General features: G+C 39.1%; 1 protein-coding gene across 4 annotated transcripts in view; it reads right to left on the reverse strand.

The window, feature by feature from the left end:
* cadpsb (Ca2+-dependent activator protein for secretion b) overlaps positions 1–24,639 on the reverse strand; it is a 72,100-nt gene that overhangs the window by 41,670 nt on the left and 5,791 nt on the right. For all 4 annotated transcript variants that reach the window (XM_068315117.1, XM_068315116.1, XM_068315115.1 and 1 more), the window contains exons 2-3: positions 11,438–11,551; positions 8,294–8,626 (exon numbers count right to left, since the gene is read on the reverse strand). In XM_068315117.1, coding sequence (XP_068171218.1) covers positions 8,294–8,626; positions 11,438–11,551 — 447 coding nt within the window. The remainder of the gene's footprint in view (positions 1–8,293; positions 8,627–11,437; positions 11,552–24,639) is intronic.

Raw genomic sequence — 24,639 nt, forward strand, 5'->3', positions numbered from 1 at the left:
AATGAACTGTCCTGTTGATGAGGGAACAGGGACTGAGAGATCAGGTGATGAACCACTCTTATAATCAATATTACTTTTTTTTTTCTTAACCCTTTATCTGGCAAGTGACTATTTTTGATCATATTTCAATGAGTTCACTATAAAAAGGTAAAATCTTGGTATTTTACAGGCATGCATATTTCATTTATTACATATTTGTGTAACTGACTGACTTTCTTGTTCACTATGTTCCCATTCTGTAAATATGTCAACCAGATGGCATGTTAAATGGAAGAGGTCTAGTGTGTTACTAGCGCTGGCCACTAAGCAGCCACCCTGCTACATAACCCTAGTCCCTGTTTAGTAGAGCACATAATCAGACTTTGCCACCAGCTGCAGCACAATGTACATGCAGCACAGCAGTACTCAGTACCGTTCTGCCACACAGTAACAGTGATGAGCATCAAGGGGTAGCAAGGCAGAAACAGGGTTTGTTTGTTTTTTATTCTCATGTTGAACAGCAGAAAACCAGATTCATCCACTACCATCACTGGCACACTGACTGTGTCCCTGCCTGAGCTGTTCTTCAATGGTTCCTTCCCCCTGCTACTGGCAATCCTGTGCTACTTGTTCAAATGTTCAAAGGTTCTGGCCAGTATTGGACTCTGGTGCCAGGGACATCTGACTCATGCAAAAGAACTGTCAGTGTCATTCTTAGAAAGCCAGCATTAAAGTCTCCTGGTGTCTGACACTGCGGTTTTACTGCATCTTCCATGTGCCTCCTCTTTCTACAAAATACAACACAAAGTAAGCTCATATGGCCATACAAATTTTCAATTTCATCAAAATTATTAAATAATAATGCTAAATAATAGAAATAGCAATAACTAACATGACAGTACAGTAATACAAAAAGATGTGGCATTAGTCAGCAAAACTATGTACAGATTGCAGTGCAACTGCAGAATGGCTAACATGGAAGGAGAAACTCTGAAGCATATAATATGAGGGGGATGGGGACAGTTAGGTCGACTACTCCCATTTCTCAGTTGACAGCAGTGAAAAACAAATAACGTCTGTGGGAGGCAGCAGAGCTTGAGGTCAGGGTCTGTCTAAAGTAATGCTACCCCCTAGCGAGCCCAGCGCACCCCAATTTCGTGAGACCTGAAACTAAAGGTCGCTGTTGTCAATGGACCACTGGCATGATGCAGGTGGACAGACAAACCCCATAAAATAAGAGTGGCAAAAAGACTCCACATTACTGATGCTGCAAGCAGTGCTGCAGCTGAATACAGGAGACATTGTGTCAAAGTTAGCCAATCTGACAGCAGGTCGAAGGTTGCAAAGCAAAACAGCTGAGACAGAATCACAGCTGGATGCTGGGACATCATCAGTAGACGGTACACCCAGCTATGATATGGTACAACTGGGTGGGCAAAGCCGGACTGCAGGTGGGTAGGACCAAACCACTTATGCTAGTTTTGGACTAGCTGAGTTTGATTATACTGTATTTTTGTGTTGTTTGTGTGTTGTTTGTGGGACAGGGGCTCTCTTGTGAGAGTGAAGTGACATGCTCATTATAGAATGTTCTCAATTTCAGATTCTAAAGCCTTAAACATGCATTACATTTTAAAGAAATATGTATTCAGTATAATAAAAAGATTTGGTTTGTTTTGTCTTTTCGTCTGATGTTATTATAGTAACTGCGTGTAATGTAAAATGGACACTAATGGACAGCAATGACCTCCTGACTCCACAGTACTCTTCAGCTCTACAGGGCATTTAAGCTCAGCAGCACATTTCATTGGCTTTCAGAGTATTATTTAGGAATTACAACCCCACCACTTTCATGTTAGCAAAAAATGTTATAAGAGAAAAAGCTTTAGGAAATCACATTAAGCTACATGTAGAGCACTGTGGAAGATACATAAAGCTTAGCTAGCTTAGCTTATGAACATATTGCATGATTTACCCATAGAAGAGCAGGGTGCTCCCTCAGGAGATTGTAGTAAAAAAAAACAATTCTAAGAAAACAATGAATAATGAGCTGACATTTACCAAATTCCCTGAAACATGTCCATGATAAATGTTAATGTTCCTCTAAGTATGTTGTCTGTATGACCAGCATTGGTCAAACAGACAACTGTATGACCATATGGTAATTTTTCAGACAGTAAAATGCATTTACACCTTGCCTAGAGCTAGCCTTTAACCAATTAGATTTTTTGACGATTTGTTTAATTTGCCAACAGTCATTAAGATGTGATCTATCCATGGTTGGTCGGTTCTTGACTTGGTTGAGTGCTTGCTTGGCTGTTTCTGCAATAACCCAGCAAACCCTACTATTCTGCTAACCCTGCCACCAAGACGTCTTGTGAAAGCTGTGCTTATACTTGGTTAACATACAGCAGGTTTGATGAACATTAAATATCAAGCTAACATTTTTTATAACATGATTAAGCAGCACATTACAATGTCAGTGTTCTATAGTAATCTTATAAGGGCAACCTGGATTCTGAGTGCTGCATTTTCAACTGTGATGGGAAGTCTTTACAAATGGTTTCATTGTTTCCCATGCGTGTGTGTGGTAAAAAGGCTAAATTTCACTACATCAGCACACAGGGTAAAAATGGCTCATTTACCAAAAACAGTTTCTGACAAGACACATTAAAGAGGAAATGGTGGTGTTGGTGATAGTGGTGTGTATGTGGTGTGTTTGTGTGTGTGTGTGTGTGTGTGTGTGTGTGTGTGTGTGTGTGTGTGTGTGTGTGTGTGTGCGTGCGTGCGTGCGTGTGTGTGTGTGTGCGTGTGCTTGTGCGCGTGCGCTTGCGTGTGCGCGTGTGTGTGTGAGTGTGAGAGCGTATGTGGGGGGGTATGCGGGGCAGGAGGAATATTTCAAAGCTTGTTAGAGTAAAAGCTGCTTTGAGATCTGTCAGTCTAAAAGGTCCACAGGCCTTGACTTAAAGCTCTTTTGGCATAAAAGTCTCAATCTGTGTGCTTTCACTGAATCCAAGGCTTTGATAAATCAATCAGCTGCTCAAGATGAGGGAATAATTTTAGTTAGTGACATTCCATTGATGGAAATGCCTGAGAATGAGAATCTGTGAGCAGGTCAGTACTTAAAATGATTACCTCAAGTCACTGAAGATTTTCCTACTTTTCACTGTAGTGTCTGATAATAAATCCAATATAATGAAGTAATGGGCCAGGTCGACATAAGTGTCAAACAGTCTAGACAGTCATTACCGTTGTTTGCATAGTCTCTGCCTGGTTGCTCTGACTTCCTCCCACAGTCCATATGCACGTACAGTATGTCCTGGAGAACTTGTGAACGGTAGTTTGTCATGTGTTTCTATGTGCTAGCCCTGTGATGAAGTGTTGACATGTCCACTCTACTGTATCTCACCCAGGTGGGATGGGCTCCAACCCCCCTGGTGACCCTTCACAAATGGTTACAGAAAACTGGGCATTGCCACTATTTTTTTTTTCCTTTCACATTGTGGGTTCTTAGGAGCTTTTGAATTTATATATATTTACTTATATATCTAGTTGTTTTGGTTTTACTCTGAAATTACAACTGAGGTATGTTAAAAAAAAACCTGAATATGTAGTCCATAACTGCAAACAAGCTAATTAATACATATGAAAGGGAACACGAACAACTAGCTAGTGGGAGAACATTGGAAATAGAGCATCTAAAGGACTAACTTCACAGAGTTAATTGGATATTTAAACAAGGGGGTTGTAGAATTCTTTCAGCATAGTCTAAACAAATTCTGTGTATGTTAGATAGTAAATAGCATGATTATGGATGAAATGTGAATGACGATTTTTTTGTTTGTTAGATTCCACTTCAAAGCAGCGATGTATTGTAATTGTCCGTGTGAGTGTGTTCGTCCATTAGTCCGTTCGCCCATCTGTCCGTCCACCTGTCCGTCTGTCCGTCCGTTAGTCCAACAAATATCTTCGCAACCATTGCAGATAGAAAGGTGAAACAAAATGCACATTACTCAGGCAGCAAAGGGGATGAAGATGAGATGAAGACATTGACCTTCAGAAAACTAGGTCAATGTCAAATTTTAACTTTTGTACACTCACTTTTGTACACTTGATAAGATAGAAAGACTAGGGAGAAGGCCAGTGTGAGAAAGACCGTAGATCAAAGCTACTGCTTTGATCTATGAAAGTGGGTCAGAGCATTAGCTTTGATCTTTGACCTATGCAAGTAGGTCAGGGTATTTTGACCTATGCAAGTAGGTCAGGGTAAAAATTTCAATTCAGCGGTGTTGCGGGATGTTGCAGTCTCTGACTGCATTGGTTCTTGTTTAGAATTGAGCTTTCAATTTTGTAGCACGTTTTTATCCCCAAATGTTCATGTGTAAAGTACTTTCCCTCACTTAGTCGCCCTTGTTGTCTCATTGAAACACATCTTCTCTTGCGGCTTTCTCCTACACTGACTCACATAGAGTTAAGTCAAGTTGTCATTGATTGATTCACCAAGCGAAGCATCACATGTTATAAATTTGTGTTGTTGGATTCTCTTGACAAAAGCAGTATCGATGCAGCTCATAAAATAAAATGCCTACAAATCAGTCACGTCTACATGTGAATTGTTATCATGATGTTACAACAACTAAATGTGTGCACGTGTGTGCCAAGTCGGTCACTCATTTCCAGGGCTGCTTCTACTTCACCATAGTGCATAAATAAATTTATGTCTCCTTTCTATTGTTCGGATGTAATTGGGAGAAAAAATGTAAATCCACAGAAATAACAGCTAAGAACTGGCCTCTGAATCCCAGCCAATAAATCAAAAACGTTGATCAAATCCCAGTAGCATTGAGCCATGCTATGGCTCCTTTATACTTTGAATTTTACTATTTAGTCCACAACAATATATAACTGTTCCTGAGAAAGGAAAGTAAAAGTACATCTGGACACAGTGCACCCTCGCGCATTCACGCATCAACGCTTGTGACTTCACCTCATCATGGATTTTTGGTAGGCAGTCACGTGATACTGTACGTCCATTCAATTGCCTCACAGTATCCGGAAGTGCGATACATTCTGTGAGTTTCGACTTCCATGAGACACAAAAGTGCTTTTAACAATCGATAGGAGTGTGAGAAAAGCTAATACAGATAGAAGGTGGTTTAGTATCAGTATGGGGAGGGTCATAAATGTTTAAATTACCGTAAATAATAAGATAAATAGTTTGTCGCTTTATCGCGGAATTTGGTAATTGCGTGTGGTTCCTGGAACCCATTAACCGCGAGGAACGAGGGTGCACTGTATATTCATTATAACAACGAACCATGAGAGAGAAAGGAGCCCGATAAAAGCTGGAAATGATGGAGAACTGCAAATTAAACAATACAGTTAAATTATCTAGAGCAAATGATACACTACCCATTCACATGTAGGTCTTTCAGTGATCCATTCAAAAGAAATCTGTCACTTTAGGCATCCTTTATGATAGCAGGTTATTATTCTTCCATCGCTCTGCATTGCTAAAAGTGGCTTCTATTCAGCGAAAATCACACTGTGTTCTGACTGCTGATTTCTGACCATATAACAACTGCTCTGATGCCAGCACTTTAAGAAAGTAGGTTAAGCATCTTCAAAGGCTTGGGAGGATAACTGGACTTGGAGGCTATGGTGATGTATTGCAGTTCAGCATTAGAGGCATCGAACACATTGCTGCTAAACACACTGCAAAACACAGCCCGTTTAGATCGTTGTTAACCCAGTCAAAAGACCAATAGTAATCAGTCTAAGTCATTTAAAAACACCTCAGTCGATCTGTGTGGTTGCACTTTATCAACTGTCCAAATGATTATGTTTGATACAACAAAACTCAGCATTTCAAAACTCACTGGCATCAAAAATGCATGTTGATGTAATCATCATGTGACCTAAAGTAAATTAGTCTAGTATGTATGTTTATCATACCTAAAACAAAGAGCCAGTATAAACATGTTTTTGCCTCCAAATCCTATCCTGATGAAAACGTAATCAAGGTACTGAAGAAATAATATATTTTGGTGCTTTTGGTGCAGTAAAGCCATAAAATCTGCAAGGGATGGAGAGTTATGTGCAACAAAGGAACCCTAGTATTCCTTATTATCAACCTGCAATCTCAACATACCTCTTCCACAAAGACATGTAGTACAACCTTGTGTTCACAGATTCATCTTGAGGCATATTTATTCAAAACAAGTCCATTCCACAACACAAAAAAAGAAAAACTGGTTGTTACTAGACTACTCATAGATCATATGTTAACTTGCTTTGAAATTGCTGATTTAACATTGATTGATTATTATGGCATATTGACCACATTATACTAAAACCAAACAGTTGTTTGATCAGAGGCTAGATTAGAGGCTACTTTTAAAAGTTATTTTCTTTTATGAATTTATGTTTATTTTTAGGTTATCTTTACAGGTGTCAAATAGGCACATAACCAGAGAAGAGACTCTATGGCTATGTCGATAAGGTTGCAAGAATTCCCATTGCAGACAGAAAGTCTACATTGGTGTCTTCAAGAGGCTGGTTTTCTTTTCTGAACCTCAGTCTTGGACTATGATGTTTGCAGATGACATTGTGATCTGTAGTGAGAGCAGGGAACAGGTGGAGAAGAAGCTAGAGAGGTGGAGGTTTGTCCTGGAAAGAAGAGGAATGAAGGTTAGCCGCAGTAAGACAGAGTACATGTGTGTGAATGAGAGGGAACCAAGTGGAAGAGTGAGGTTACAGGGAGAAGAGATCAAGAAGGTGGAGGATTTTAAGTAATTAGGGTCAACAGTCCAGAGCAATGGAGAGTGTGGAAAAGAGGTGAAGAAGCGTGTACAGGCAGGATGGAACGGGTGGAGGAAAGTGTCAGGTGTGATGTGTGATAGAAGAGTTTCAGCTAAAATGAAAGGAACGGTGTACAAAACCGCTGAGACCAGCGATGTTGTTTGGTCTACAGCAGTGGTTTTTAACCTGGGTTCAATCAAAGCTTAGGGGTTCGGTGAGTGGGACTCAGGGGTTCGGCAGAGACGGAATTCAAGAAAAAACAGCCAACACGATGTTTAAGGTGTTTTTGCCGAACATGCATGAATCACTGTGTACTTTTGACACATCATGTCAATTTGTGATGACACGCCCACTCCCCTTAGCCATCACTGGCTGCAGGTGATCACGCTACATCAATTAGCCTACCTGTGCTACATGGGATTTTGGACTCAGCAGTCGATTTATGCCTGTCATGATGGTACGTCATCTGACTGCTTTCTAAATATTTTAATTCATAGTAACTATGTTGAGCAAGTTGTCCAACGAATATGTACAATGTGAATTTACATGTACTGTATAACGGAACGTGATGGGAGTCAGCGTTCTGCATGATTTGCAATTTCAAGTTGAGCAACTCTAGTCTCACACTGGCAAAAATAAAGGAACACTTTATTAAGCTGCATGGAAAACAAAAGAAACAGATTTTGCTATGAAAATGAGTAGCACTTGCCAAGGTGAAGCCACGCATATCTGAAATGGTCTCTCAGTAACAACAGCAGAAGTCACACTGATTTGCAGGTTGGTCATTTCATGTGAGTTTATGCCCTGTCTTTGTTTTGTTCTTTGAAAAAGGTGACATTAATGCACAATTCATTAAATACACCATTAAAACATACTTATGTCTTAAATTTGAATTTTTATTTATTTTATTTTTTTTTTACTAAAGGAGGGTTTGGTGAGTGAGCATATGAAACTGGCAGGGTTCAGTACCTCCAACAAGGTTAAGAACCACTGGTCTAGAGACAGTGTCACTAAGGAAAAGACAGGAGACAGAGCTGGAGGTAGCAGAGATGAAGATACTGAGGTTCTCTTTGGGAGTGACCAGGATGGATAGGATCAGGAATGGGTACATCAGAGGGACAGCCCATGTTAGATGTTTTGGAGATAAAGTCAGAGAGGCCAGACTGAGATGGTTTGGACATGTCCAGAGGAAGGATAGTGAATATACTGTATTGGTAGAAGAATGCTGAGTTTTGAACTGCCAGGCAGGAGGCCAAGAGGAAGACCAAAGAGGAGGTTTATGGATGTAGTGAAAGAGGACATGAAGGTAGTTGGTGTGAGAGAAGAGGATGCAGAAGACAGGGTTAGATGGAGGCAACTGATTCACTGTGGCGACGCCTGACGGGAAAAGCCGAAAGGAAAAGAAGAAGAAGAGTCTTATATTAAAAAGAGGCAGGCAGCATAAAGTACATATCTCATCATATACATCACGATCGGAGACCTATTAAACCAATCACATCCGGGCTTTATGTCTTACCTGACAGGCTTGGTAAAGCAGCTGGTGCTCAAACTTTTTGATGCCAAGGATATTCTGGAACATCTCATACAGCTGGTCCTTACTCAGGATCAACTCGGAGGCTGCACTGGCCGTCATGCGTTGCTGTGCCTTGCGTGGGTCCTCATCGCCACGGTAGATGGTATCAAACTTGGCCATCCAGGAGCTGAGCACTGTCTCCTTGCTCAGACCATCAATCTCCGGGAGGCTTCGTACACGCTTCTCAATATGCCTCTTGAACACTTCCCTGAAATCAGTGGCTGAGAAGCCGCCACTCTGGACCATTTTAGCCACACGGTCACTCTTTAGGAATACCTGCATTATGAGTTTGACAGCACAGATTGCAGTCATGTCAAAGATCAAGTTGCATATGAACCACTAATGACAGTATTTTAGATGATTTAATGTGGTTGCTTCTGACAATCTGTTATGAACAGCATAGAGGGTGGCATTTCAAAATATTTTTTGTTACATTCTAATCAAAACAGAATCCTTTAAACCACTGATAATTTTGACCTTAGAGTCTGTTGCATACATATGAGTCTGTGTCTCGACACTGGTAAGGCTGCAGTCTATCTCAATTTCGCATTTGAGGCTTATGTCGTCAGAGCATCAACGAAAGTAATCAGGAGAGCTGATTGCTTTCTCAGTCTGACATGTGTTCATAGCATCTAGCCTGGCTACAAATCACTGACCACCTGTGCAAAGGCATTGGTAACGCTGGTGTATTTCCCTTCTCATTTGGTGCCCTGAACAAAGACGCAAGCTGGGACTGCACAAAATATAGTGTCAACATTAACATTGCAATGTACACTTTTACTTTCCGTACTTGGTTCTTCAACTTTCATGAAATGCTATAAAAGGTGTTTAGTGAATCTCTAGAAACAAAGCATGATGGATTAGATGTGTGGACAGATGGAGCCCATAGCCCCCTCCTAACTTCATTTGTGGTTGGAGATAAAAATAAACTTGCCTACACCTGCGCACTACCCTGCAGGAAGGTGCCACATTGTTGGATTTCATGTGTGAATTCAGGTAAAGCACAAGTCAAACATGCACACGCACACGCACACGCACACACACACACATGTGCACACACAGACACAGACAATAATGAAGCTTTTTACACATCCATGACAACAGCAGGGGAGACAAAATCCACATAAAATGAAATTAAATCCTTTAACACTTTCTAATTATTAAAATAAAATTAGGTTAGATTATTTACAATATAATTATAGTTATAAAATTCCTTAATTGACTTCAGTAGATTTCAGAAGATTCCGGTTTGCCTCATGTCCGATTTGTTCAACCACGTTTGACCTACATTCACCGATTTAGTTTAATAGTTTCTGTGTAAAAGATAGAAATGGTGGAGAAAGCCTAATACCATGTTAGAGAAATAAAATAAATGAATAAATAAATTGCAATTCTGGATGCACCTTTGTATCTACTTCAAAATGAAATGGATTATTCCCTGTTACAAACCAAGACTCTCCACCAAGTCTAATGCAAATCTGTCAAATAGGTTATGTGTTTGACAGAACAACAAACAAACTGGCAAACAAGCAAGCACCACGGAAAACCAGGATTGACGCTTACCCCGGAATATGACTCCTTAATCTTGAAACTTACCCCTGGGGTTTTCGACCTCAATGATGTCATTATGAGATATTCAATGGAAACAATATTCCACTAATGGTGGTATAATTCAGGAAGTCACTCAATAACCTCTGACGTTACATTAACTTGATACCTAAATGAATCAGGTGGAGATAGGTTAAAGAGTGTAAACTTCAATTTGATCTTTTATGTACAGTAAGTCCGTAGCATTAATCATTATCGCACTGAGGGTGAACAGTCATTTGGTTGGTGTAACAGAGGAAGATGTGGGGGACACGGTAAGATGGAGATGGACAAAGGGAATGGATTAAAGAAGAAGGAAATCTTTCAGGTGTGAAACTTTTGAAGGTTTGATCAATTTAAATATGCAGAATATGACTTGGATCCAGATAAATCTTTTTATGCATGTCACATCTTAAGGTGATGTTATGCTGTTATCTTTATCCAAACAATAAAGGTTTAATCTATTTATGTACAGGCAAAATAATTTAACTGGTCATATCCAGGAATGATTTACAAATTCCTGGATTCAAATGATGATGATCACCAACAGTATCAAGGGGGTTGTTCCACTGGGAAACACCTTGCCACTCAAAAAAATTCATTAAAATCCACTCAGAGCTTGAGTAATGCTGCTAGCAGACAAACAAACAAACCAGTTCCAATAAAAACATTACCCTGCTGGTTAAGATAATTATACTATTGACATTTGTGTCTGGTGCCATATGGCCATATGCATAAACATTAAAAAAATTCAACCTATTCCTCTTTCATTTTTTTAATAAATGTGTTTGGTAAGTCATTGATGATGATAATGGGTCTTCTACAAGGCGAGAATATTTTAAGCGTCCAGTTGTTATTCTGAAAACTCACACTTTGTATAAATTTCCTGATTACACATCAGGTTTTCAGATTTACTGTAGAATATTTCACATTAGCATTAATGTCAATAAATTTACTACATTTCTCATTAGCTGTGAAGTAACAGAGAAGCCATTCTGTAATTAATTTTCCAGATTTTTTTTTTTACTTCAGATTTTCACAATAGTTGTGCTTGTTTTTGTGATAATGGATTTGGCCTTTAACATATTCTCCTTCCTACTGTGCCTTTTGCACTATATGCAGAGTAATAATTACTTTATGAATAGAACAGTGAGTCTGGAAAAGATGACTGTGTCAGCAGCTTGCTCTGACTCAATCTGTGCAGTGAAAAGGTTCAGCTACCATTTTACGACTCTGCCATTTGAATGCATGTGACATGGAACCATATATGGGCTTTTTCACTTTTCAGCCAAAAAATATCATTTCTGATTTCTGCAATAAATCATTGATATTAATCAAGAATACAGATTCAGCTGCATTTATACATTTTTGATAATAATACAATCTATAATCATAGCACAACACATTCAATGATTCCTCTGAGAGCATGAGGTCACTGTGCTTGGATGGGGAAATGGTTCTGACTGTGATGGTGCTATTATGGCTGGGGTGCGTTGATACCTCATTGTAGCTCTGCACAGCATTGATAAATGCCTCATCAGCCACAATTTGTGTGTCTCCATTGAGGAAGGCTTGGAAACGGTCCTTGGTCTGTTGAAGCTGCTGCTTGGTTATCTGTGTAAGACAAACAGAGAACAGCTCAGTGTTACAGCCTGTCAAATATTCAGACATTAGTTTTGCATCTCTCAATTTTCATGTAACTTCTGGGCAGATGATTTATGGTAATGATGTATGTATATTATTCACACATTTTACAAACATTACATGTGTTACACATTTGTTGCATGTTTGACTCATGTAATGCATAAAATGTACCAATTATATGCATCTGTCAAGAGGAAGAGGTTCCTACCCAAAAAACATATTACAGAAAAGCCCTGCATTGTTTTTGCAAATTGAGCAAGAGAGGAACACTGCCATGATAAAATGCTGGTCAACTAAATTTATGAGTTAAAATATAGTTTTGTTTTTGTTTTTGTTTTGTTTTTTTGTGTTTTTGTTACTACCGGCTGCCATTGTATTCTTAATATGCAAGCTACATACTGTTCAGGTTTTTAAGGTCTGAACTTAATACAGCATACTTTAACATTGTACTCAAGGATTGCATGTAGGCCGGACACTGTCCTTTACTTATGGATACTTACAGTATAATTCTTTAGGACTTTAGCTCAGAGTTTCTTCCTCATCAAGGGAGTTTTTCCCCGCCACTGTCGCTTATGTTTGCTCTAGAGGGTTCGGCTGGGTTTCTCTGTCTGTTAAAGCGCTTTGAAATGTCTGTTGCCATGATTAAGCGCTATACACTGTAAATAAAACTTGATTGATTGATTGACTTCTACTTCTAGAAAAATTACATGGGGAATACATTTGGTAAATTTGAATATTTTTGGGCAGCCCAGTGGTGCAGTTTGTAGCATTGCTGCCTCACAGCAATAAGGGTCTGGGTTCAGTTTTTTCTGTATGTTCTCCCTGTGATTCTCTGAATTCTCTAGCTTCCTTCCACCTCCAAAAACAAGCACCTTGGGTGGATTGATCACTCTGAAATTGTCCAATGATGTGAGTGTGAGCTCACATCAGTGTTCGCCTTTTTGTGGCCCTGTGAAGAACTGGCAACTCATCCAAGGTGTACCCTGCTTCTTGCCTGTAGCAAAGTGGCACTGGCTACAGCAGATGAGTATTTTGGATAAGCGGCTGAAGACGAGACAATTAAAATTGTGACGTGCTCAAGACAATAAAAGAATGCATATTATCGATGATTAATTCAATTACAATGATTTTTTTTAATGCAATAAAGAATAATAATAAGGGCAGACTTGGCTTGAAAAATCAGGAACATGCATAAAAACATCATCTATTGGTCTGAAATCAGGCATACACATAATATTTTTTGTCTGATCTCGAAGGAATACCTGAAAATGGTTCTTGTTGCTCAACATGTCAACAACACCTGGAAAATATCTTTTTCCATCAAAACCAATGTAAGCAGGCTTACAAACCAGTGGAGCCTGAGGTTTGACTCAACACACCACCCCACTCATGTACATTTGTCTTGAATGACACATGATTTTGTGTCACTTGTATATAAGATATAGAGCTCTGACATCATGATTGCAGCTAATCAGGGCTGTCATAACGGTACAAGAGCTTCTAAGAGAATGCATGAGACTCATCTCATAGTGAGGTCATTCACTCAGGCTACTCAGAGAACCACGGTTGCAGAAGTCACTTAATTTTTTTAGACTTGATGATCAAAACAAGCAGACACATTTACACTCTACCTAAAAACTATTGTGGAAATTTAAAGAATGACAACAGACCAATCCTCTGTGCAAGTGTGTGTGTGTGTGTGTGTGTGTGTGTGTGTGTGTGTGTGTGTGTGTGTGTGTGTGTGTGTGTGTGTGTGTGTGTGTGTGTGTGTGTGTGTGTGTGTGTGTTGTGTGCATGCGTATGTTTGTGTGTGTATTGGAGAGCTGACACTTCAGTTCATATCAATAAACAAGGTGAAGAAGTGAAAGGAAAAGAATAGTTGAGCTACATAAAGTATTTATGACTTCAGCACGCTCTTTATTTCATTGCTGATTGGAGAACTGTGCTAAACAAGTTGATGGATGAGGCAAAATGCCTCCATTTTCATCAGTATGTCAGAGTCCCAAGACATACTTTCCAGCCTTTCCCTTATTGATTTGCTCTCTCTGTGGCTCTTATCAAGATTGCAGTGTTACACTGTGATGCATTGGCTTGCAATGAAGTGGACAGTGACATTAATCACCCTTCACTTATCAATAGAGTGGATATGCCCATTGCATTGGCTTTATTTACAGTAACTTCATTATAGCTCAAAATGACTATGGATCTGGGTTTCGATTGATCAAATCGTATTTGAGGCTGTGTAAAATATTCAACAGCCTATGAATTTTTAACTAAAAACTTTCTGCTCATATGATTTTATTTTATAGTTTTAGAAAGTGGGCGGCACGGTGGCGCAGTGTGTAGCACTGTCTCCGCACAGCAAGGTGGTTCCGGATTTGTTCGGAGTTTGCATGTTCTCCCTGTGTCCCCGTGGGTTCTCTCCAGGTTCTGCAGCTTCATCCCACCTTCAAAAACATGCGCTTCAGGTTAATTGGCCAGTCTCAAAGTGCATGTAGGTGTGAGTATGTGGTTGTCCTTTAAGTGTAGCTCCACAATGCACTGGCACCGTGTCCCGAGTGTTCCCTGCCCCACGCCCCCAGTCGGCTGGGATAGGCTCCAGTACCCCGTGACAACAGATGAAGCGGGTTTAGAAGATGGATGGATAGATGCATAGTTTTAGAAATTGCATAACTACTTAAAATGGTCAAGTATTTAATTCAAAAACAATGCTTAGAGATATTGTGAACCAAGCCCGTTACAGAGGGTCAAAGATGTAGAAACCCCTCAGGCGCACATGTTGTAAATGAAAGCTGCCTTTAGTGATTCTTCACTGAACTGAAAAAAATTAAGTTTACATACTATGTTGTAAGCGTACTTGCTCCATTTTGTCTCCGTGTAAGTGTAGCGCAGAAGAAGTCATACATTTGAACTTAATATAATAATTATTTTTAATGATACATAAAGTATTTTATACTATATAGTCTACACAAACTAAAGACATAACATAACAAAAAAAAAACAATACTTGCAATATAGGCCATTTAAATTTCACCGAAATGGGGGCCATTACATAGGGAATTCATATATTATTTAGGCCACATTAGCAATTTCAAATAACATAAAGGTCATAGCTGTTATATTAAAATAGCTTCAAAGACTTTTCCAGACTGTCAGGAACAAAACTCAGGTGGAAAAAAATTGTGCAGTTTGTCTCTTTGTTCATTGCTCAATGCTTACAAAATTATTGAAATACAAACATGTAGGCCTATCATTCTTCTGTGTGTGTGTGTGTGTGTGTGTGTGTGTGTGTGTGTGTGTGTGTGTGTGTGTGTGTGTGTGTGTGTGTGTGTGTGTGTGTGTGTGTGTGTGTGTGTGTGTGTGTGTGTGTGTGGTGGCATTATTTATTATATTTAAATAGGAATAATAAATAAAAATATAGACCACAATATTATCGAGTCATTATCACCTGTAATACATGACTACATATTAATATTAATGGAAGCTGAAAACGGAAGAGTGTTGCATGACTTTTAGGAAGGAGTTAAGACAGGCTCTGGGTGGTCAGGAGGTGCTTCCAGATGACTGGACAACTACAGCTAGTGTGATCAGGCAGACAGGTAGGAGAGTACTTGGTGTGTCATCTGGAAGGAAAGTAGATAAGGAGACTTGGTGGTGGAATGAGGAGGTACAAGAGTGTATACAGAGAAAGAGGTTTGGTAAGAAGAAGTGGGACACTGAGAGGACTGAGGAGAGTAGACAGGAGTACAGGGAGATGCAGCGTAAGGTGAAGGTAGAGGTAGCAAAGGCCAAACAAGGGGCTTATGACAACTTGTATGCTAGGTTCGACAGTAAGGAGGGAGAGACTGATCTATACCGGTTGGCAAGACAGAGACGCAGAGATGGGAAGGACGTGCAGCAGGTTAGGGTGATTAAGGATAGGGATGAAAATCTATTGACAAACACAAGTAGTGTGAGAGGAAGATGGAAAGAGTACTTCGAAGAGTTGATGAACAAGGAAAATGAGAGAGAACAAAGACTAGAAAAGGTGGCTGTTGTGGACCAGAAAGTAGCAAAGATCAGTCAGGACAAAGTGAGGAGAGCATTGACGAGGATGAAGAATGGAAAGGCAGTCGGTCCTGATGATATACATGTGAGGTATGTAAGTGTCTAGGAGAGGTGGCAGTAGAGTTTCTGACTGGGATGTTCAACAGGATCTTAGATAGTGAGAAGATGCCTGAGGAATGGAGAAGAAGTGTGCTGGTGCCCATTTTTTAATAACAAGAGAGATGTGCAGATCCAATGAAGCTATGGGAAAGAGTAGTTGAAGCTAGACTAAAGGCAGAAGTGAGCATTTGTGAGCAACAGTATGGTTTCATACCAAAAAAGAGTACTACAGATGCAGTAGTTCCTTTGAGGATGTTGATAGAGAAGTACAGAGAAGGCCAGAGGGATATGTATTGTGTTTTTGTAGATCTGGAGAAAGCTTATGACAGGGTATCCAGAGAGGAACTGTGGTATTGTATGAAGTCTGGAGTGGCCGAGAAGTATGTTAGAGCGGTGCAGGACATGTATGAGGACTGTAAGACAGTGGTGAGGTGTGCTGTAGGTGTGACAGAGGAGTTCAAGGTGGAGGTGGGACTGCATCAGGGATCAGCTCTGAGCCCCTTCTTGTTTGCTATGGTAATGGACAGGCTGACATACGAGGTTAGACAGGAATCTCCATGGACTATAATGTTTGCAGATGACATGGTGATCTGTCATGAGAGCAAGGAACAGGTGGAGGAGAAGTTAGAGAGGTGGAGGTTTGTCCTGGAAAGGAGAGAAATGAAGGTTAGCTGCAGTAAGACATATGTGCATTTATGTGAATAAGAGGGACCCAAGTGGAAGAGTGAGGTTACAGGGAGAAGAGAAGAAGGAGGATTTTAAGTACTTGGGCTCAAAAGTCCAGAGCAACGGAGAGTGTGGAAAAGAGGTGAAGATGCTTGTACAGGCAGGATGGAACGGGTGGAGAAAAGTGTCAGGTGTGATGTGTGAGAGAAGAGTTTCAGCTAAAAAGAAAGGAAAGGTATACAAAACTGTGGTGAGACCAGCGATGTTGTTTGGTCTAGAGACAGTGTCACTGAGGAAAAGACAGGAGACAGAGCTGGAGGTAGCAGAGATGAAGATGCTGAGGTTCTCTTTGGGAGTGACCAGGAAGGATAGGATCAGGACTGAGTACATCAGAGGGACAGCACATGTTAGAGGTTTTGGAGATAAAGTCAGAGAGGCTAGACTGAGATGGTTTGGACATGTCCAGAGGAGAGATAGTGAATATATTGGTAGAAGAATGCTGAGTTTTGAACTGCCAGGCAGGAGGCCTAGCGGAAGACCGAAGAGGAGGTTTATGGATGTAGTGAAAGAGGACATGAAGGTAGTCGGTGTGAGAGAAGGGGATGCCGAAGACAGAGTTAGAGGGAGCTGTGGAGTTAGCTGTGGAGACCCCTGAAGAGAAAAGCCGAAAGGAGAAGAAGAAGAAGAAGAAGATATTACATTAATGCCATTAATTACTACTCAGGTTACCATATAATATCTTAGAAATGTGAAACAATATAGGTCGTGACATAATCTACATAGTGTCTGTTCACATCAATATTCAAAATATATACATATAGACTATTTCTTTCCAAGACATAATGAGGGAACTCAGCAGCAGAGGCTTGCACTATTGAATCTATGATCTATTGTTTTGTGTGTGTGTGTGTGGGGGGGACTATTGTTTCCATAATCACATTATATGATTCCACATATAAAGCACACATGCATATATGCAGTATAGTAGAAAATACAGGAGTAATTATTTCAGTAAAAATCAAAATAAATTGTACATGTTAAACTTTTTTTTAATATTATGAATATACTTTCCAATCAATATAACATCTTCGAAAAAATGAAGATATACTTAAGTACTCTTAAGAGTACTTAAGTACTCTTAAGAAATTAAGTGTCATGAAATGGGCAATGTGATGCAGACAGAATATATACACTATATCTTCTTCTTGTGCGTAAATTTGTTCGTCATCATTGAACATAGCATTATGAAAATCTCACCAGACAAAGACAACTTTCAGATTTCACCTGTAGGCCACCATCTGAGTAAACAGAAAACACGAGTACAGGAGCAAGTGCTGCATTATGGATGCACAAAATCTACCAGCATCAGACCTCATGAAACACAAAACAACAGCATCATGTAATGACTGTGTCCACAAAACTATTATTATACAAAGACAAATGCACAATCTATTATCCCCAAGCAGTCATACTCACATAGAATTGTTCTGAAGGCACAAACCCGCACACACGCACACACACACACACACACACACACACACACACACACACACACACACACACACACACACACACACACACACACACACACACACACACACACACACACACACACACACACACACACACACACACCATTGTCTGTAAATACCACACTACTGGGTTAGTAAACAGCCAGGTGTACACTCTGCAGACACATTGCAAACAGGGATAATACAGGGACCTCTGTTGTCATAATCAGGAGCTGTGGCTCATATGCAGCAAAACACTGTATTCCCTTTTTGCCTCCTCATCTATTATCATTCCTCAAACCCAAAGGCAGTATAGTTCCTTTACTATAGTAAGCAGAAATAAGTGTAGCACGGACATGTCAGGCTCTGCAGTGTTGAAAAGAACAATTTTACAGAACTCTAGGCCAAAAGTATCAAACCAATATATTCCATTATGTTTCAATGGAATAACTGAGGGTTTAGCAACCGGAGACAGAAGCATTACTTGTTTTGCATGATGTTAATATATTTATCCGACAACATATAAATACATGCATTAACGTTTAAAATAAAACTTGAAAAAGGTAGTTCATGTCTATTTTATAATGATCCAAAAGAAGCACAAGAAACTATTTAAATAAACAAGTGACAAAGTAAATAAGCAGAGGGACAGTGAAATATACCTCTCCGATATTATCAATACAACAGCCAGTAGATTTGAGATTGACTCAATCAGTCAGTTAATTGCTGCTTTTCTGTCATATTTCATTACTTCAGTAGAAAAGAAAATGATATTTAGCTGTAGAGCTGGTCGATGAGATTTAAATATGTAATCAGAAGGAAATATCTATTTCCTACACTAAAACAGAAACATTGTTTTAGACAGAAATTAACAAGTCACTGAGATTGAAAGTTATGGTTACATTTAATTACGGTAATAAGTTTTATATCCTCAAAATAGCACCGAATAAACAAAAATACGTGATTTTTTTTTCATTCTCTTGTTTATCTCAGTTCACAATGGAAAAAATACCAACTACAGCTCTGCCGTGAACCTCCAAAGCTTTATTAAGCTGATTCCTAACTCTCATCTAGAATCTCAGATCCTACACACCCACTCCAACCCAAACCTCACCCACCTTTATTCTGTCTAGCAAATCATTCATTGATTCATTCTTTCATTTATTCATTTTCTACCGCTTGTTCTGCGTAGAAAGAAAAGAAATACACTCTATCGTGGATCAGAGAGTTTGCTGGCGATTATCCCTGCCGAATTGAAGGCAACGGGTGTTACTCCGAGCACAACGCCAGTGCACTGCGGAGCCCCACGAAAGACAAACAACACTCGCGCACACACTCATAAATACACACAAACACAACACATAATTTGGAAGTACCAATGCAGGTGTGTGTGTGTGTGTGTGTGTGTGTGTGTGTGTGTGTGTGTGTGTGTGTGTGTGTGTGTGTGTGTGTGTGTGTGTGTGTGTGTGTGTGTGTGTGTGTGTGTGTGTGTTTGTGTGTATGTGTTCTTCGAGGTGGGAAAAGGTCAGAGAACCCGGAGAGAACCCACGCAGACATGGGGAGAATGTGCAAACTCCGCACAGAGCAGGACTTGAACCCGGAACTGTGTTGCTTTGAGACTACCCACTGAGCCACCGTGACATCGACTAAGAAATCACAAAGTCACAAAGAGGTTTTTCTGTCAGTCTGTTCAATTTGTTGGCTAAAGTTGACATCATATGCATTTACATTTTGAAAATATGTTACCAAGATAACGTCAAAACTATTAATGCGTGGCATATTGCTGTTAATATTGCAAAAATATTAATTGTGATGAATTAACAGAGCTCCAGTGATTAATTTTGGATTGCAAATATTTTTTTCATGTAAAAATATCAAACCAGATCATTTTTACCACTTTTTAATATCTCCCACAGTTCCATCATCCTGCTACACCTTGTTCAACGCAGGGCCAACACACTCCCTAGCTGTTTGACTTCACTCACCAACCCACTCTTCAGTTCACTGAATAATTACCAGCCTCTGTCTCCCTTCTTTGCTCGGCTCTACTTTCCAAAAGACTTGATCCCACCATCATGAATGATTTAAAAATTGAGTTGAAATCTAAGCTATGGATATTTTTTGCTGTTCATGTTGAGGGACAACCTAGAACCTACATCAATCACAATGCAAACTGCTGACACATTCTGATTAAATATGGTTCTTTATCCCAAATAGTGTCTAATGTCTCCTGCCAAAGTAGAGCTCATGAGATCTAGAGAGCTCAATCGCTAGACGACTCGAATAACATCACTTGAGGCCATTAGTCACACTCTTTTTAGAGCCAAAGCCCTTCAATATCAGAAGCACTCCCAAAGACCTGAACATACACTTAGATGTAGAATGATGGGATAACCTTGGTCTTAAAAACTGTACATTTATATTTAATCAGAGAGTTATGGCCATTCATTCATTCATGCATTGTCTGTCCTGTATTTCCTTCATAGGGGTGTGGGGAAGTGGGGGTCAGGGGCTGGTGCATGTCATAACTCATGAGGCAATTTGTTGACATGGCTGGGTTGTCAGCTAATTAACCTTCGCTGGGCTTCGGGTCCTATGAGTTCACTCAGTCTCTCTCTTTTGCAGCTGACATCTATCCCGCATCATTGTCTACTGTTTTTATTAAATCACAAACCATAAATCACTGGAACAACACATAAACAATTTTACTTGAATTCCTCAGCACACTGACCACATTTTCGACATTACATAAATAACCTAAACTTTAAAGGGAGTATTGTACTACCTGTTTGATGAACAGGTTCAGCAACATGTGACACTCACAATAACACAAGAAATAACCCTCCAGTATGTACCTTACATACAGCCTGGTGATGGTGTTCGTGCTATTTATGCATTGGTGAGGGTAAAAGACAGAGAGAAAGAGATGAAAAGTGAACTGAATATTTCAAACTTCTTTTATAGAATATAACTGCTCATCTCTCTGATTTCTCTCTTTGCTTCATTCCAGTCATGCCCTTGTGTTTTCTGCTTCCAAACAATGCTTTATACAGTTCAATACAGCTGCTTGCAATTGAACAAACACATTCTTTGGTCCTAAATGACAACAGCAGCTCCCTGCCGTAATTTTACATGCAACACTCAATGAAGTCTGGTATGAATCTGCGTCTTTTCTTGCACAGTGATTACAACTTCCACACCTCTTAATCATAACTTACAATCACATGATGAGAAAGCAATCACGTAATTATGAGAACAGAATTATGCTGATTGCAGAAAAAGAAAAAAAATGTACGGTTAGACTGGCAATAGCTACTCTAATTAATTTGCTCAATATGAGGTTTTATTCTCATCGCATTCATTTGTTTGTTTGTTTGTTTGGTTTTTTTGTTTGTCAATAAGCAGAATTTTTTTTTTTTTTTTTTTTTTAAACCTACTTGATAGATTTTTACAAAACCCAATGGGAGGTTTGGACATGATCCAAGGAAGAATTCACTATATTTAGGAGTAGATCTGGAAGGATCCAAGAATTTTAGTCACTTCCTTTATAATTCCTAAACTAAGGGATTTTCTCAATATATCTGTTAAGAGTCAATAAAAGGTTGATAACTGTGATTTGAGCTTAGGTTTAATTCAATCAGAAAGGTCTATCTGGCCTTGGTGGAGGTATTTATTCAGGTTAGATATATCTGCTTTAGTATACATGTTCAGTTAAATGTGTGAAGGGAACAAATGGAGAGTGATTAACATATCAACACTGCATGAACATCTAAGGTCTGTCGTAAAGTGAGAGTAAACAAATCAACATTGGAACTGCACCAGTGTTGTTTATGCATCTGTATTGTTTTCTTAATAAATTACTGTAGTTGAAAATTGACCATCAAATAATTTTCATAATATAAAAGTATCCCAAAAAAAAACCCCACCATGACATGTCCTTGAAAATTTGATTGTAATTCATTGTGTCAGGTATTATAAATGAAATTAGCTAATTAATAAATACAATTAACCCACAGCACCAGAATACTTACACTATTAAAAAAAATGTACTCATACAGTATTTAGTTAACGTTTGTGCTTGTTGTTTAAGAGTAGGTCTCTTGCTTTCAGTGTAAATGTGTGAATCTGGTGAAGGCCGCTCACGTAGAAGGTTTAACAACCTGGTTTTCAATTCTTATAAAACCAACTAATGTTCTGCACTGGGAGCAGAGATTAAATCTTAACCAAAAAAACATACACAAAAAAACAGGGGCCATTCAGATTAAGTCAAGTCAATTCATGCCTGCACCAAAAGGACACAACTATTGTCCACAACCAAACAATTCTATTCTGCCTGGATTTTGTCCTTCAAAAAACAGTACTTATCGGCAGGATTAAGGATGAGAAAATATCACCAGTCCATGTAAAACATTTGTCTTCCCAAATTAAAATGTAGCTTTGGATGGCAAACAAGATTATGCAGAGATTCACATACAGCACAATTAAAAAGAACACCCTGTGGTCCAGTAGAGAAACATCGTGATTTCAGCAAGTGCCTTCGGAACAGACATGAATCTCTTCCTCTTCATGAGGCCTGTAGGAAACATAAGGCATTTTACATTCACATGCACACATCCCAAATCATCTGCATTTCTGCAGCTCTTTGTTAGTGCATTACTGCCCTGTGTACGTGTGTCAGGTCACAACAAAAATTAGTCAGTTTGAAAATTGGGACCATTTATTAAAAAACAATTTGAAGACATTCAAAAGGAAAAATATCCTAGCCTTCCCTCCTGGTAATGGACAGGGGAGATGTTTCATTTGTGAAACTGTGAATTTTTTTACATATGGCTCCACAAATTTCAAGTGAGATAGGAAATTCTACTGCTATTCTGCTGTCATCCATTGTGAATCCTTTTTGATAGCCATGCTTCTGACGAACACCTTTATTCTGTAACAATAGTGTTGATGAAACACAATAAAATGCTTTGCAGCAAAGACCTTGAAACATTAATTGGCATGATTCACTGTTAAATGAATAAATCCAAGCTTGACATACTGCAAAGCTTCAAACTGTGCCTTTTTTAATGAAAAGCAGCCATTGAATATGTTACACAATAATGCAAATGATTTCAAAGTCATATTTCCACTCTCCATTTACTAATGTTCTTATTAGCGCATTTCTTGAGCATGAGTTCAGGCAGTATCTCCACAGTTATCTTCCATCTATGTGTTTGTCACTTCAATGTAATCTAAATGATTTCTGATTTTTAAGACTGGATGTACACACTCCATATTACAAATAAAGTATATCAAAATTAATATTTAAAAACCTACAGTTTTTGTCTCTTCCAATTAAGTCACTTTCTTCTTCACATTTTTCTAGTTTTCTTGCACATACTGCCTAGCTTTTTTTAATTGTTTATACATGAGCTCAAATGGAACAGTTCTCAAAATTAAAGGGACAGTAAACGGATTTTAAAGTGATGTATATTTTGTTAATCATTCTGAAAAAATTAAGAATTTTTTTCCCCCTGATATCTGGCATCATCCCTACGGTCAGGAAACCTTAAAATCTGCGCTGCAGCAGCTTCCGTATCAAGTGGTCACGTGGGGGGTCATATGTCATTGGCGACACCCGTAGCTTCATCAGTCAGGGCAGCCATTACAACACAATAGATCACTGAAGCGATAAATCAGATAAAGTCATGGTTACCTGTGAGGTGAATGGTTGTTCCAACACCACAGGACTTAAACACAAAGAGAAGAACCTATCTTTCTTCAGAATACCTTTTGAAAAGTTTGGAAGGAAATGGAAGGCGCGAATAAACAGGGTCAAAAGGACCAAATATCCGAGAATCTGCCATGAGCACTTCAACCCGGATGATTTCCAAAGAGATTTGAAGGTAAGATCATTTTCGGACAACCCATATTATTTATTATGAATTCCCAAGGTTTAGTGGATAATTAATTCATGTCTGGAGCTACTGGAGGTATTATGTAAATGTTTTTATGACCAGATTATCATGAGATTATGGCACTAGTGAAAAGTAAACAATATCAAAAGTGATAGACAGGTCATTTTCCTGAGTAGATCTTTGAAACTGAAATAAAACATACAAAAACAGCATGTTAGGCCCTCATCCTTATACACTCCTAAATACATATTAATATAAACTAGAGTTGTTATTAATTCCACAGTCCAACACTAACGAATGGCGGTTAGTTCAATGCTAACATAATATGGAAAATCCAATTGACGGGCTAGCGCATTAGCATTGGTAGTGCACACAGTAAACCAAAACGGGACAGTATAACTACAAAGTCACTCAAACAATATGTGCATTCACTCACAGACTTATGAACTTTGTAGGTACAGCAGGAAGAAAAAGAACGGTGAGTGGAAACAACTGATATGAATAGCTGAACTACAGCTAAGGACTAGAGAAGTGTGCAGCCGCTCAAACAATCCACTGAAACTGTTAGAGGGTCAGCACAACATGATTTTTTAGATGATTTCTTGATTCATAAATCTGATAATGTTGGCTTGTTACGTTGTCCCTTCCTGTTTATTTACATAACGGCGCTGATATGGATTCACCGTGATGTCTACGATTGTGTCACTTCCGCAGACATGGCGTACACCGTAACTTATGATATATTTTGTTTTTTCCAAGTCTCCATGAATCATAAAAAAATAAAAAATGTCACCAAATCTTGTGTTTAATTATGTACTTCAAATACACACCTGGTTTA

Source organism: Antennarius striatus, chromosome 5 (assembly GCF_040054535.1).
Source record: "Antennarius striatus isolate MH-2024 chromosome 5, ASM4005453v1, whole genome shotgun sequence".
NCBI lineage: Eukaryota > Metazoa > Chordata > Actinopteri > Lophiiformes > Antennariidae > Antennarius > Antennarius striatus.